At 33.2% G+C, this 17,997-nt stretch overlaps 1 protein-coding gene across 1 annotated transcript in view; it reads right to left on the minus strand.

Moving 5' to 3' along the window:
* The window catches only part of DPYD (dihydropyrimidine dehydrogenase), a 799,420-nt gene that overhangs the window by 375,491 nt on the left and 405,932 nt on the right, over positions 1-17,997 (minus strand). Inside the window, exon 13 of the mRNA XM_069478264.1 lies at positions 8,607-8,822. Coding sequence (XP_069334365.1) covers positions 8,607-8,822 — 216 coding nt within the window. The remainder of the gene's footprint in view (positions 1-8,606; positions 8,823-17,997) is intronic.

Consider the following 17,997-nt stretch of genomic DNA (forward strand, 5'->3'; position numbering starts at 1 on the left):
CTATGTAGTAGTGACTAGACTCTTGTTAAAAAACAATAAAAGCAATAAAGAAAACATAAAGGCAAGGAGGGTATTATGCAATTTAATTCATGTTAATTTCAACCAAAGATTGGATCATCTAAACGTACCCAAAATAGGGAGATTTTTAATTAGTTGAATTTCAAATCTACAAAATAATTATGTGAGAAAGGATGAGGGCAAAATCAGTTTCTCAAACAACAGGACTGTACTTTAAGGAAATTTCCATTAGCCATAATTATGAAAATTTCCCATTAACCTCGACACCAGTTTCTTCAAAAAAAAAAAAAAAAAAGGAATTGAATAAGAGGTATTTTCCATTACAAGTTATACACATCAATTTATATTATTAAGAACTCTATTTGAGTCTCACCTTGTCCACTCTACAAAAATGATTAACTAATTAACAAGTGTGAAGTCACAGCCTGAAACAGGAAAGAGGTGAAGATGTAATTATATTGGAAAATTGATTAGTCTGCTTCATGGTTAAAAATATTTCTTTGGCTACAATTAAAGGGTGTCTACTTAATATTAGAAATATATGCATTAACCTGTGTTTGGAAACAAAATTACTCTATATTTTTTTATTTGACAAACTAAGTCTGGCAAACATAGCATGGTTGCAAACAGACATTGATTTAGAACTTTAGGAGAGACAATAGTGTATTCATTAGATTCTAACTTGCAAGTTTTAGCTTCAATATTAAACATATACGCACAAGTGAGTGTAAGCACACATACACACATTCCTTTGTTGTTGAAGAGATGAGGGCTACTTCATAGAAGATCTTGCTAAGTAATCTTGAAGTGAACATTTGGATGAAATCTTCTATAGGACTATTACATGTGAACTGTAGCCTTTTAATAAATCTCTTCTTTATAATTTGAGGATAAGTCAATTTTATGAATTTCAATAAAATAAATCTAAGTAATAATTAAAGAACCTAGCCAGGTGACAATCAAACTAGTAGTACATGAAATTGATTTTATATTTAAGCATGTTAAATGTTTCCTAGATAAGGATACACTGAATTTGTTTAAATAACTATAAGTCCATAGTTAGTGCATACATAAATATCAGAGCAATATTACACAAATAGAAATTAATTATATACAAAATTTGAGGCTAGAACTATAGCAGTGAAAACAATGCACTGGATTATTGTTTACATATTGTTTTATAGACTTTCATGATGAGGTAAATGAAGAAACTCTTAATGATAATAAAATAAATCCACTTTGTTTAATCTTTTAAAAAAATCCAGGTCTTTATTTCTAATAAGGCCTTCAAAATAAGTTACAAAAGTAAACTGTGATGTTCTGTATTGTAATCCAAAGAGAATTATCCAGGCTCTAAAATATTATTACATAACATATTTGTGAATTTTTCAACTTTAAATATTATCTTTAGCATTTATACTACTGACAATGTCATTACTCAATTCTTATCTGGTTGATAGGTGCTAGCAATTTGTGCAATTTATGCAAATGCAGGCACAACTTCCTCTCTATTACGATAATGTGGATTGAAATAAATTTCTTGAAATCCACATGGGAGAACAGACAACCTACATGGTAAAATTGTGCAAACCTTATTATGAGAAGGAAAACAGGACTATTTAGAAAGGAAAAAGAAAAGGCTTATGGATAGGACATGAGAGCTGTCTCCAAGTAACTGAAGAGCTGTCATGTGGAATCGTGGTTGAAATTAGAAGCCTATAATTATTCATTCATCTTACAAGTATGTATTGAGTCCTTTCTATCTGCCAGATATTGTTTTTGGCTTTGGGCATGCAATAGTGAGCAAGAAAGACAACATCCCTCTTCTTATGGAACTTACAAGTGGCTAAAACAAAAACAAATAATTAAACAAATAAATGACCAAGAACATGGTGATTACATATGGTGGTAAGTGCAGTGAAGAAAAAAACAACCAGGGTAATGTGGAACAGAGAGATTGACTTTTGAATGGTTGACAAAGGCTTCTCTGAGGAGGTAATTTTTGATCTGTGAACTGATTGAGAAGCAAGAGACAGTCATGTAATGATTCGAGGGCAGAGCGTTCCAGGCAGAGCAAACCCCAAGCACAATGGCCCTAAGACATAAAGGAAACTGCCATGTTGGAAGACTAGAAAGGGGGCCGGTGTGGCTGCAGAAAAATGGCATAGGAGAATTGGCATCATCTGATGACAGTGGAGTCACAGAAGCTGTAAAATCAGAATACTCTCTCGCTTGCTCTCTCACTAAAATTTTACTATGAAATTTCTATGTTATTTGTACTTCTCAATAGAAATACAAGCATAGGTGCTACTTTGCTTGAAGGAGTGAGTAGAAAGTCCTCAGTGCACCTGTTCAGCTGAACTCTAGGTCTAGGCAGAACACTGATGCAGTCAAACAGTCTGCATTTTAGACATAAAGTAATGAGGTCCAGGGAGGATACATTACAACGAAGCACGATATAGGTGAAAGAGCCATGGTTTGTATCCAACAGACCTTAGTTCAAATCCTGATGTGGTAGATTTAAGCCTTTGGATGGGAGGAGCCATTTCTATGCTCTTTGATCTCGATCTGGCTTTGTGACTTGCCCTAACCAATAGAATACAATGAAAATTATATCGTGTAACTTCCTCCATCCCTGTAGTAAGGTGCCCTGAAAACATGTGCCAAACTGATTTTCAAAATTGCTACGGATAAGTGATTTCTATGTGCCTTCCATTTCTCCTGTTTCTGAAGGAGACTACCAACTGTGGTTCTTAAATGCCATCCATTAGTGATGAGAACTGCAAAATCACATCACAAAGGGACGTGTATATAGTTTGGAAGGATTATTGCAGCCATCTTTGGAAACAGTCCTAACTTGCTCTCTGGTCACAATAATTCACACCCTTCTCATATGCAAAGTGCATCTATCCCTTTCCAAGACACCTCAAATGTCATCTAATCATGGCATTAGGCTCAGCATTTATGACCTTGTGATTTGCATCAAGTCCAAATGCCTATGCAGTTATTTGCATTCACTCTCTCTTTATCCAGGATTCTGTGAAATAGAAAGACAAATTATCTATCTTCCATACATCCAACTTAAAATGGTATGGTAAAGTTGTGATGTGATTTTATAGTTCTTCTCATCAACAATGGGTGGCATTTACCTAAGTCTTGAACATAAGCTGACCTTGTAACTTGCTTTGACCAAGAAAATATGGTGGAAGTGACAGTATGTGACTTTGGCATCTTTGTCTCAAGAGATCTTTCAGCTTCCAATCTTGTTCTCTTGGAACACTGCTACCTTGTAAACAATCCTAAACTAGCCTCCTTGATGATGACACCTACCATGAGGGAAGAGAGACTGTGAAGAGACAGAGAAAAGGGTTCAGCCATCTCAGCAATTATAGCAATCCCACCTAAAGCTCCAGACACGTGAGTTAGGATATCTTGCCAGTCCCCAGGCATTCCACCACCTGACTGCAAATGTATGAGTGAGGTCAGCAGATACTATGCAAAGCAGAAGTACTGCCCATATGGGCCCGGCTCAAATTTCCAACCTACATGATTGTGATCAAATAGATAATTGTTGTTGAAGTCCTGGGCAATTTGTTTAACTTTCTCAGACTAGAACTTCATTTGAAGAAAAAAAAAAAATACCATCTGTCTTATAGGGATATTGTGAAGATTAAGTGCAATAACTTATGAAAAACATTATCTATATATTCTAAACAGTCAATAAATATTTAATAACATGAAAAATGATAACAACTAAAACAACAACCTATAATATTAAACAACATTTCCAAGATAGTGATTTAGAAGTAGCTTTGGATGGAGACAATGAGCTTAGAAAGTTGGGCCAGATGGAATCTCCAAAGCCAAAATTCTTTTCCCCACACTACACTGCCTCTCTGTATTTGTTAGACTTTATCTAGGGTATTTATTTACTTGTGGATGGTGGTGGTGGTGGTGGGGGGGGACAATAAATCTGTATTTTTAAATCAACAACTCCTTTATATTAATTTGTTACACTTATTGCATGATGTCTCAGAGGGCAGAACATGTAGAAAACATGGATGGAACTTATAAGAAGGCTGATTTGGGGTCAATAAAAGGAACATAGTTCTAAAATAAATAGATCTTTCTACAGTTATAGTAGGCTATATTACCTTAAAGATCTAGCATATTCCTTGTCACTAAACACATTCAAGAACAGGTTACATTTCTTCTGTCAGGACTACTGACAGTGAGCCTGGAAAGTTGGGCCAGATGATTTTTATCCCCTTTCTTAATATTGTGTAAGACTTAATCTGTTTTCTCAAAAATTCTCTGCATTTTAAAGGCTTATTCAACAACCTAAATCTTAAAACACAATCTATGCATTTAGAAATTCCACTGACATTTTCATTTTTAGATATGTATAGATGCACTATATAAGGAAACATAGGATATGAAAAATTTTTTTTTTTTTTTTTTTTTGTTGAGACAGAGTCTCACTTTGTTGCCCAGGCTAGAGTGAGTGCCGTGGCGTCAGCTTAGCTCACAGCAACCTCAAACTCCTGGGCTTAAGCGATCCTACTGCCTCAGCCTCCCGAGTAGCTGGGACTACAGGCATGCGCCACTATGCCCGGCTAATTTTTTCTATATAGATTTTTAGGTGTCCATATAATGTCTTTCTATTTTTAGTAGAGACGGGGTCTCGCTCAGGCTGGTCTCGAACTCTTGACCTTGAGCAATCCACCCGCCTCGGCCTCCCAGAGTGCTAGGATTACAGGCGTGAGCCACCGCGCCCGGCCGGGATATGAAAAATTTTAAAGTGGCCTTTTCTCTTTTAATTGAGATCAATACTCAAAACAATCGATTGTTTTATGCGTTAACTGTCTGTTCATACGGCTGAGAAAAAGAAAGAAACTCAATATGCTCTTGCCAAAAAATCTATTTATTCATTTATCCAACAAATATTTATGAAATATTTATCAAACCCTTCCTATATACTAAGCATTGCCCTATGTGGCATAAGATTGTATTTTATAGGAACAGCTACAATCAATACTTTGATTCCAAAACCATAATGAAGAATCTTAAATATTTTCAGTTTTTAGTTATTGGCATTTTATGTTAACAGAGACCCATTATATGTTTACCTATTTACCTAATATCTAAAACTTACTAAAACAAAACATATTCATTCAAGACATTCCTACTAAAAATCAATCACAAGTTTATAAATATATATACAAACACATATATAGCTTATAAATGAAGTAAACTGTTGCATAGGTTTAGATTTGATTTAGGATAGTAATAAACACTTCTTAGTTTATTTATCTGTGTACTGATAAAGATATATGTAACTAGCTGTTAGATGTTATAGATTTGCAGTATTTAATATGTAGCTCTCTGAGAGGATGAAATTTTATGGAGATGATTAATGAAAACAAAATGTTTTTACCTATTTCCTATCAATATAATGTGAACACAGGTCAAGGGGTTATTTTATGTGAAGTCCAAGCCATTTCTAATACTCCCAGTTAAACAGAGCACTGTTTTGTCATGATAATTTAGCTTTAATTAAACTTGACAGGTTGATTTCTCTCCCACCTTTTAAAATTTAAAACTGAAGCCAATATATATTTATATAGAAAAATAATTTTATAATTATATTTTAAGTATCATTTTACCATATTTATAAAACATAAATAGAATCTCAAGAAAAGCAATCCAGTTATTTAGGACATTCTTGAAAAGACTGATTTCGGGAGGAAGAATATAGTTAATAAAAGCCATCTTTGATGTTATTTAACACAAAAGTAAACAGATCTTTTTATATTTGACATTAAAAATCTGATCATTTGCCTCCTTATAGAAATCACATACAGCTTTTATATAGACTGCACAGTAAAGAATAATAATATTTCTGTTTACTGAGATATCAACTGGCATTTCACTGTAAGTCAATGGTCTATCGGTGCTACAGCGTATTAGACCTCAATCTGGCATCTACAAATGTCAAGAGTATAAAAAAATATATATAGGATGAAAATCAAAAGCATGTTCTGAACTCCCAAAAAAATAAAAAAAAGAGAAACAAAGTTCACCTAAACATATTTTCTGCAGAAATCAGTGCAATATTCAGCTGTCAATCTAGAAAAACAACGAGGGACCACACTGTCAGTAGGACAGGATAATAAAATTTCTAGCAGATGTTCAGGCAGGGCTCTAATTTTTACTGAACTCCCTTGGTAAGCATTTAATTTCTTTATTATATGCAGGCTGGGCAAATTTTACTTCATCAAAACTGTATTGTGAAATATTAATATTTCATATGATAACAAAACTCCATAGAATAACCTTTGTCATATTAAGCGTATCTAAATTTCAAATGTCAAGATTCTGAATTTTAATACATTTTAAATAGATTCTTGATTGGCATAATAAATTATAATAAGGCTAATCTAAATTGGTGTACTATAATGTCACACAAATGTATAGCACATATAATATTTTAATAAGCATTTTTAGTAAAAGGCTGCAGGAAAAACATGTTCATACTACTGAGTTGTAAACTACAACATTTCATCAGTAAGAAAGCATAGAAAGAAGCTCATGAGATGTAATTATATATTCACAACAGGTTTAATCACTAATCAGGGGCCATATAAGACAACAAAAAAGTAGATCTCTATGAGGCAAACTACGCTGTAAAATCATCTGTAGCAAATAATCTTTTACAAATGGCATTATATAAGCCGAAGGTGGCATGATTGTTTTTGTCATTGCAATTTGCACAAATATGTTTAAAATCATCTGCACAATATTTTGTTTTACCCACCATCAAAGTAAGTAAAATAGGGCTTCCTAAAAGCCCATGTCATTATGTTTCATGTGCCAAATTTAATTTGCATTTGTTCATAACTCCCCTTTTGAACCAGCATCACAGACTTCTAAACTGATAGATTAAATTCAAATTGGAGGTTTGGAAGGAAGTTAGCTTCCACATTTATTTCTGCTGGTGATCTTAATAAAGGCAACTGCTCCTAGGTTACTGAAAGACACAGCATCACAAATCAATGCGTGTCACCAACAGAGTAAAAGACTGATGTTTCTGATTAATCAGAATTCAATTATTGCAAGCAAACAAAATCAAATTCAAAGCAGCAAACACCTTTCTTTGCTATAATTCTTCACTTGTACCAAATTAGCCACTTACTTCTGTTTATATATATAATATATATTTATTTTAAAAAATAGCATAACTAATGGAGTCAGTAAACGCTGAGATTCAGTTTTCCCCAATAGATTAAACGTTTGGATTATGACTTCGTAGTAGTTCTTAAAGGATGAATTGAAACAAAGACAAATATACTATCAATATTCTACAAGGTTGTAAACAATTGATTCGTGATATTCTAAAGCCGAATCCAATATTTTCTGTTCATTCTTATACTTTGTTTAATAGAAGTATTTCTAAATATTCAGCCAATTTATTTGAAAAAAGAACTTATCCATAGTTACTTAAATATAAAAAATATTTAAGAAGTATTTTTTTTCCTGCACTGGTTTTTCTAACTTTTGAGGATTCTCTAGATTTTCTTGACCACACTTAGACATAGCATCTTGTAAAACTGTCAGAATAAGACAGCCTTAATGTTTTAACCATAATAATGCCAGCTATTGATCTTAGAAAGAGGAGAGAATGTGCTTAATGGGGCATGTTTGTTCTCTATTATTTTCTTTGCCTAAGGATAAGGCTGATTCAAATAATGATACTCTTTTCTTAGTCACTAGATTCACACATTCTCATACATTAATTATTACTAACTACCAGTTACTACTAAGCACACTGAGAGGTTTAGCATTTATAATCTTATCAATAAATGGTCTAAAAATGTTAAATTCTGCTGTTCTTTTCTAATTCAAAACCATATAAGGATGCAACCCTCTAGTGTATAAAGCATCCTAGTTTGAAAACATGCATCTATATGCTTTGTGTACTTTAAAGAATAAATTTCAATCTTAATATATGGTTTGTTTCCTACTATGTATAGAATGTCCAATTTTGGTGTGAGTACAAAGTCATGTCAAATGAAACTCAGAGTATTGTGTTTTTGAGGAAAGATTTGTATTCAAAAATTAATGAAGAATTTTATCACTAACACCAATGAATTAATTACACTGAGAGATTCTTTTTGACATGAATTGGATCCTCGGACTTAGTGCAAACCAAGTGCATTGTCTTCTTAACTCTGAACTGAGGCATAAGTTCTCAGATTCATACACATTTAGAAATCACAAAAAAATTAATGTCAAAATAATAAAGAGTTTGGGATTATTAAATGAAATAGTCACTTTTGTAATATTTGTATTTTTGATGCTTCCTAGGTGATACAAAATGAGAAATACATATCTCCCCCTCTTTCCATGAGACAGAAGAAAAGGACAGAAACTAAAGACTAATGGGTAATGAATGATAGGGCTTGTCAAATAGCTTAATAGTTACTATTTTTTGATCAAAAAAATCTAGATCTTTCCATTATAATATTTATACTTCAATTAAAACACATGATACACATTTAAACATGACTTCAAAAATAGTTTCTTACCTTATCAAGAGAGAAAGTTTTGGTCAGAGCAAAACTCCATCCAGCTTCAAAAGCTCTTCGAATCATTGATGTGCTGGTAGCTGGAGTTGCACTAGCAAGACCAAAAGGATTCATAAACTTCAGTCCGGCCATTTCCACACTAATGTCCACCAGATCAATAGGAGTGTAAAAGAGGGGTAGCTCAGGCTTGGCAGAAACTGAAGCTCCATATTGTGACTGCAAAAAATAAACAAATAATTCCTGTTGTATCACATCTAAATTGTCCATATAATATTTTACCAAAAATCACTTCAAGGTAACATTTGAATTAATATAGTTACATCAGTATGTTTACAATGACAAAAACTGGCAAAAAGTCATCAGTGAATCAAATTCATATAATATCATTCATACTTATTTAATTTCAAGGGTAGTATAGAGAGTATAAACAGAAATAAAATCAATTAAATAAAAAAACTCATTTAAAACATAAAGATTCAAACACAAAAGGTAATAATTGTAGAATTTCTCTCCCTGGTCCCATGACCTAGCCTCTTTGTATTTACTTTATGAAAATGCCTTTAGTACTCAGAGATATGGGCAGCAGCAAGTCAGAAGGCCTAAAAGCAATTTCCAGTAATCGCACTGCTGTTTATGTGATTTTAGGAAAGCCACCTAGCATGTCCCTGTCTTTTCTCCTCTATAGTTTTCAGTACAACAGCAGGAATGTTGCTTGCCTAATTTCCTGCCTCATAGGGATATTGGAAAATGCAGGAAATCATAAGCCACAGGGAGACATCTAATTTGGAAAGTGGGTAACATACTCATGGCATTAGGGGAGTTTGTTCGTTTCAGAAAACAAACAGGTATCAGTTTATGTCAAAATCTTCAATTGGCACTGAAAACTATAAATTTACCTATGTTAAATGATTTCTGTAATAATGTTACCTTGCAGGATTATTGGAATGATTTAATGAAAACACTTATGCATAACACATAGGTGCTTGCTAAATGTTGTCTTCCTTTCTGTTTGGGGAGGTTATTAAAGATCCCATCAGGCCTTTTGTTTCTAAAGTGCTTGTCTCTTCCTTGCTCTCTCTCTCTCTCCCTCCTTCCCTCTCTCTCTCTCTCTCCCTCCTTCCCTCTCTCTCTCTCTTTCTCTCTTTTCCTCTTTTTCTCTGTTTATCTCTTAAAGACAAATAACACTGGAAAATACAAAAACGATGAATTTTCTCAGCCAAAGCAGTTACTGAATGGACAGAACTAGTTAATTCAAAAGTAAAACTCCTTTCTCTTGTGAATCATCACTCAAAAGAAAAGTTATTTGAGCAGAACTTTAATTTTACAGGAGTGTGTCTTGTGTAGATAAAGATTGCCATGACTTGCATAGAAATTATTTCTGGCCCTTCACCACTTATAATGCAAAGCAAAGTTCACTTAATATGTAAAAAGGTATCAAACTTGTCATTAGAAACACTAATGTGTCTCTGGTACCCACAAAGAGGTGCCTGATGGCATCCAGGCTTCAGCTATGGCAAGCACCTTCTGCCAGGAATGGTCTGGGCTTCAAGGAGCATTTCTGAATATTAGTCAGATTGTGAAAATAATTTCTTCTGTCTTCAAATAAGATTGCAATACTATTAAAAGGATTATTAGCAAAGACAAAAACCATAATATGTAATATAGGGAAGTGGTAGGTAATTAGAAATGTGCATATATGTGTATGTGTGTCCATATCAGTATGTACAAGGATGAATGTAGAAAAAAATCCACCCTGGAGGTATTTTCTTATCTCCATGTAAGCATAATTTAAATAGAATCAATCAAGTTGTAGGTTAGACTGAGAAAAAATATCCTAACACCAGGGGTTTGTTCATAATGCGAAAAATTTAGAAGCACCTTCCCTATCTGCAGAACCTTAGAACAACATTGGGTAACCTTTTCTGTCATACCAATAACAAAAATATACGTAGTCCTATGTACTTGTATTCTGTACAGTGAAATAAATGACACTGCAAGTTTCCTTCTCTTTTTATGGCTGTGTACCAAAATATCTAATCTCTTCAATCTTACAGATGAATTTTAGTTTATTCATATTTGTAGCTATGTATGGCATTAGGCAATAGCCCAAGGAGGCAGATATAATGTGTCGTTCAACTTACATTGCTTAACTTATTGTAGTTTTAAATAAATAAAGCATTGCTATCAAATTCGTAAGAAGATTGCTTCTACATCTTTGTGATTATGAATTGCGTTTCTATAAACGTTCGAGTGCAAGTGTCTTCTTTATAAAATGTCTTTTTATTCCCTTTGGGTAAATACCCAGTATATGTATACTATGGAGTACTACTCAGCCATAAATAAAATGGTGAACTAATACCCTTTGTAACAATCTGGATGGAACTGAAGACCATTCTTCTAAGTGAAGTATGGCAAGAATGGAAAAACAAACACCACATGTACTCACTGTTAAACTGGTACTGATCTATCAACATCCGTGTGCCCAAATGGTAGTAAAACTCAGCAGAAACCAAGCATGTGGGAGGGAGAAGGGAGGGATAGGTAAATTCACAACTAATGGGCACATTGCACGCTATCTTGGTGATGGGCACACTTATAATTTTGACTCAAATGGCACAAAAGCAATTTAGGTAACCAAAACCACCTTTGTACCCCCGTAATACTCTGAAAAAAAAGAGAAAAAAAAAGATTGCTGCCTTAATACTTAGAAAGGAAATTATTTGAACAGATTTTACAATATTTTCCTTAAGTTTCAAAGCAAAAACAAAAAAGAAACACACTAATCAAACAACAAATAACAAAAAATAAACATACACATATACAAAATTCCTTCAAATAAGAAGTACTGTTTTTTAAAAATTTATATTTTCTTTTAATCACAAAAATGCTATGGATGTGTATGTATAATGCAACCTAAAATCTTCACTTGTAATAGGCAGTGTTCATACCGTGCATACACAGGACTACTTTTGCTTTTGTCTTTGTGGCTTTTTTGCCACAGTGTGCAGCTACAGCAACCTAGTCTGTTCAACCTCCCAGTATATCTATTCCCTAATCTACACTTTCTTTTCTGAAGTGTAAAAGCCTATTCCCCCTCTGTAGCCTTGCTCAAGGAACTCAAGTATCTTAAGGTCCAGCTCTCACCACGAGGCTAATTTCTTCCAAATTCCAATTGCAATCTTCAAACTCAGCTTTCTAGGAAATTTGAGACCTTAGGGTGTGGATACTTTGCCCTTTCTTCAAGCTCAACTTGTTTATCTCATTGTATTCTCTTCTAAAGAATATGTTATCTGGATTTTCAATTTCAGACAATACTATTTTTCCAGTCATCCAATAGTGTTAGTAAATAACATATATAAAAAAATAACCTAGATGATGAACAATGGGGATTAGTTCCATAATGATTCTATTGCAGAAAGAAATGCTATGCTAGCATAAGAAATGATACAGAAGAAAAGAATTTATTGCCATGAAAGTGTATTTATCAGATACTAAGTGAAAAAATAGTGAGTTAACATTAAAAGTAAATTCAAAGTTTTCAGTAAAATATACATGTATACCTATTTTTCTATATGTCTGTGCTTATCCATCTATCACAAAGGGTAAATATCAATATGTCAACAGAATTATCTCTCAGAATCAGAGTTTTAGATGGCCTTTAATTTTTAAATTTTTGCTTATTTTATTTTTCATGTTTTCAATAATGAACACAAGTTAATTTATATAAGACAAATAGATTTAAAGATACACTAAAACAATTTTTTAAAAGCAGCAATGATAATCTAAAACCCTTTAAGTGATGATCAAGGCAAATGGTCTGTTTAGTTTCAACCTTTTCAGTTATATTTACAATTATTCACAAAACTTAAAATAGACAGAGAGCTAGAACAGTCAAAGAGATGATTTACTTTAAAAATGTTATTTTACAAAGAGAAAACTAAGGCCAAGGCCATTTAAATGAATACCACTTACTACATTCTAAGTTACTAAACTAGTGGCAAAACAACAATAAAATATATATTTTTTCTGTCTTATTGGCTAATGTTGTTAAGCTACCCCTAAAAAATAAAATGTTCCAATCATTTCTACTCAAAATACTTTATGCCTCCCTGCCTCTGTGCCTTTCACATTCCGAATCTTTCTTCTCCACTACTGAAAAATACTTATTCTGAAGTCCTCCCTGGTCATTACAGATAAATTATTTTATCTGGGACACTCCTAGGGAATAAAAAATAAAATTCTTTTAATTTATTAATTACATTGAAAATATTTGGTTACATATTTAAGCATTAATATGCTTGAACTTCCCCATATTTTTCAGGAAAACAATTTAAAATTTCTTTGAATGGCATATTCTGATTGTTCCCATAATATAGTCCCAATATACCTAGTTAGACTCAATTGTTAACATTCATACAGAGCTATTTTCATTCATTTATTTATCCAACAAGTATTTATTAAAAACTTGATGATATAGAGATGAACAAAACAAAGTGCCTGAATTTTATAAACAGAAAAACACAAAAAAACTACTAACCAACCTATCACCAACCGACCACAAAATTTAAACTACATTGTTTATCACATTGTTGCATGTCTCCATACATTACTTCATGCATTTTCACCTGCCTAAAATATACATCTAAGACTTTTGTCAGCCATCAAACTCCTAATAATCCTTCCAAACTCAACTGATTCATTCAAGCATATGCTTCCTGGCTTAATACCATCTATAGCCTTTTCTGATGTATCTCACTCTTTTTCTGTTATTTTACAATTTAAAATATGCCTCTACTTCAGTAGTCATCATACTTGGCTATTACATACATGTTAATTTTCTCTTCAGATAGATCATAATAGGCTCTATGAGGAGAGTGATCGACAGTGACCTAGTGAAATTATTATCTCCACTGGAATTAAAAATATGCATTTCTATAAAATACTCTTGAAAGCAATTCTGTCCTCTGTAGACATATAGATAAATAAAATCACTTTTCCCCATGGCAATTCTCAAATATGTTTTAAAGAACTATCATATGCTTTCTAACTCTCCATTTCTCTTCTAGGCTAAACATTTTTATCTTTATAATTATTTTTATATTACAATTATAATGCTTTTCAACATTCTAGTTGTCCTTTGTTGGCTATCTTATTTACCTATATGTTCTGAAGTTGAGGAATCTGCTAACATAGTTGAAACGTTTAAATATAAGAACTTAAATTTTCACCATTCCTCTCTTTCCCTTCCCATTCTAAAGCAAGAAGCATCTTATAATCTGGACATCACCGTGACATCTTTGTTCAAAATATACTTAATGGAAAAAAACGAAAGAAAACTATAAAAGCAAAAGAAACTGAAATCATAAAGAACTGAGATGAGGATGGTAAAAAATGGTGATTAAGGAAAAGCTAGATGTCCAAATTTTAGTGTGTAAACACAAAAAATAACTCCTTTTTAGAAGTCTTTGACTTTTGCTTTTTAGAAAACATATAGAAATTGATAATGACAGTGATATCTAAAGACTACTTTTTTTAAATTTTGCTTTTCTTCACCCTTAGAATTTTTTGGTGGAGACAGTAAAGATTTTAGTCACTTACAATTACAATTTCTAAAAGTTAACTCCATATCAAGCACAGACAATGAGAGGTACCAAATTTATATGGGTTATACTTACTTCTTGTCCATTTCATTTCCATCTGCAAATGCCTTCAAGGTTCTTTACTATACTGAGAATGAAGCATAGACTCCTAAGTACTATATAATCTCAACTGTGATCTGGATCTTCCCCCACCCCACCCTTTCTAATCTCATCTCCTACTCTCTCTTACAATATCTTTTTGCTTCAGCTTATTGAACTGTTTATAATTCCTCAAATAAAATAATATCATTAATTCATCTATGCATTTTGACTTTTTTTTTTTTTTTTTTTTTTACCCAGAATGTTCTTTCATGCCTGGTTTTAATGGTTTGCATATTCCAACTAAATTTTCAAGACTCAGTCCTGTTGTCATCTCCACTAGGAAACTTCCTTGGTTCCCTACAAGCAAAGTTGTTTCCTTAACAGACTCTATATTTGTTTGCTTACATAGATGTGTCTCCTGTTTGATTTAATTTCGGCACCTAGCATAAGACTTAGCAGAAGGATGCTCAAAATATTTATTGAATGTATTAGACTAGTGACCTTGGTTACTTAGCCTTTTTTTCATATCAGTTGCCAGTAAGGTGATAATCAGTTATATGGAATTATTTAGATGAAATAATCATTAACTTTATCCCAAATATATAAAAGTCCATTATTCTATGATTCTAACGTAGTAACATTCAACTCTAACCTCTGGAAGACTGTTGAATTTAAGAAAGGCTCTACAAAGAGCCATCTAGTGGGAATGGTAAGTAACTACTTCAGGTAATTAAGTTGTGTAAATATATACATTCTATCATTTAGTCATGGGGTGTGGCATACATTTTCACCAATCTCACAATTTTGCCAGAATCTTGCCTAAAATAAAGTATTTTTCTACCCTCTCTTCCTTTTGAGTTCCAGCTTAGAATGGACTCTTTTGGTGGCAAGGGACAGAAACTAGCCTCAGATGGTTATCATGAGGATACAAGAGTATGTTGTGAAACTCAAGCAGGAATGCAGCTGGGCCTCCAGGAAGGGCTGGGGATTCTCAAGGAAAGCCATGGGATCCTTCACTCTCTCTCCTCCTCTATGTATATCTACTTTACTCTTCTCTCTCCACCAACTGGCTTCTACTTCTTTATCCAGAATGATTATGATTTTATAGGTCTAACCCAGACATTTTCAACTCTATATATCAGAAACATGTAGGAGTTTTAAAAATTCTGATGTCCAGACCAGACATATTCCATTCTAATTACATCAGAATCCATCAGGGTGGTATTCAAACATTAGTATTCTTAAAAGTACCTCAAAGGAATTGCACTGTGTATCCAAGGCTGAGAATAACTTCTCTAGTAATATGAATTCACCTCCTAATTCCTAAATCTCAAGAGATTCAGGTTTGGACAAGATTATGTTAGATGTCTACTTTGTTCAACTAAGTGGCTACTGAAGGCCTGCTCAAGAAAACAAAGTATTGTTTAGGTTGTGCACATGTCCTAAAATACGCTCACATGAGACCCCCACCTGCTAATAAAGTATCAGCTCTGAGAAGCATCAACACATTGCCCAAATATCAAGGCCTAGTGTAAAAATAGGACACAGGACATATTTTATTCTCAAAATCATTAAGATACTTTTCCATTTGCAAGTAATACTTATGCCACACTGACTGATAGGTGTTTTGTACTTATTCTCTCGTTTTTAGTCGTGATTTTTCAAGGTAAACATTATTCTCCTATTGAAGATGAGGAAACTGAGGCTGAAAGAAAATAAACAGCTTGTCCAAAGGCAAGCAGTTAATAAATGGTACAGCAAGACCTGAATTCAAAGCTTACACTTGCTACATTATATCAAGTGCTCCCACCTTACATAAACATTATTTTTCTAAATATGAATTTCCTCAAAACAAGAAACTAAACTGAAAGTTACTTATGATGGTTTGACTGAACACACACACAGAACACATACACACACTGAAAAACCTTATCAAAAATTAAAAGCATATACCATTCAAGTATCATTAAGATAATCAATCATAATGCCTTTAATTTGATAGTAGAAATAAAATAAATATAGCATAAGCTATAATGACTTATTTTATTATTAAATTATTAATATTTACTACTGGTTCCTTCTGTTATTCCTGGTAAGGTCATGGAATTATAGCAGAGACATTTGCATGTATAATGACTATGTTGTTGGGGAAAAGCAACTCACATCATAATTATGTATCTGAATTGCATTTTTTCCCTAATTTGCTTTCCTATAATGAAATTCAAAAAAAGAAAGAAAGAAATAAAAAAAAGTACTACTAAAATCAAAACTATCGGTAGTATTATATTTGATAGGAGGAGAGAAAATCACCACCACTATGTTCCACCCAATTTCAAATCATTAAACAGCTTTCATTTACTCACTTTATTTATATTTCATTGTAACATAAGTACAATGGACTCTATCTTGGGGTACAGCTGCTCTAGAACCATGTATTCTGAGATTATGTTAAGGCAAAGAATAAATAACATTGTGTAGCTACTAGATTAATTCATAGGATGGATTAATGCATTAATTAACTCCAGCTACTTTGCCCTTTGAAGAAATATCTATTGTGAAAAAAAAAAAAAACTTACACGGTAGACATTAATTTGGATAAGTACTTCTGTGATGGAAAAGACTAGACCTAGCAATTACAACACAAAATCAGATTTCATTTCTCCATTTTCATTAGTGATGAAAATTTTAGAAAAATATGAGGTTACAAAAAAGTTTTGACAAAATGATGATTCCATTTTATACATTTCTTTAAAGGACTATATTAACATTCTTCATAAAATACTTAAAAACTGAGCATAGAATAAGGCTAGAAAATTAAATGAAATTAACTGCCCCAGGGTGTAATAGCATTCTGGAATCTGAAGATTAAATGATATTAACTCAAATCCATATGATCTTTCTCCACCTAAACTCTATCTCCACCCCCAATCGTCACCTCTTTAGCAACTTGTGGTAGTATCACGCAAAATCCCTCCCCCTTCAACAACAACAAATAAAGCTATTCCTCTCCTAGTTTTCCCCATTTATTTTATGACACTACTGTCCATGCAGATTAAGCCAAAGATCTGTTTAATGTATTATTTTTGATATCTCTTCCCTCTCAATTCCATTTCTATTCTACCAGAATCTGATGATTTTTGTCTCCATTTTCATCAACACTATTATCTCTTACTCGGACTATTTATTACTGGTTTCCCCATTTTCCTTGCCTTCTACATCCACTCTTTACTTTGCACCAGAGTACCCTTTTAGGAACACAAATTTATTATGTTATGTCCTTGATCAAGACTTTTCATTAGTTTCTCATCTGATTTTGTTAATATTCTTTTTTTTTTTTTTTTTTTTTTGAGACAGAGTCTCACTCTGTTGCCCAGGCTAGAGTGAGTGCCGTGGCGTCAGCCTAGCTCACAGCAACCTCAAACTCCTGAGCTCAAGGGATCCTCCTGTCTCGGCCTCCCGAGTAGCTGGGACTACAGGCATGCGCCACCATGCCCGGCTAATTTTTTCTATATATATTTTTAGCTGTCTATATAATTTCTTTCTATTTTTAGTAGAGATGGGGTCTCGCTCTTGCTCAGGCTGGTCTCGAACTCCTGAGCTCAAACGATCCGCCCATCTCGGCCTCCCAGAGTGCTAGGATTACAGGCGTGAGCCACCGCGCCCGGCCTGATTTTGTTAATATTCTAACTTTTTGTTAAAGTCTACAAGAT

This window comes from Eulemur rufifrons, chromosome 8 (assembly GCF_041146395.1).
Source record: "Eulemur rufifrons isolate Redbay chromosome 8, OSU_ERuf_1, whole genome shotgun sequence".
NCBI classification, from domain to species: Eukaryota; Metazoa; Chordata; class Mammalia; order Primates; family Lemuridae; genus Eulemur; species Eulemur rufifrons.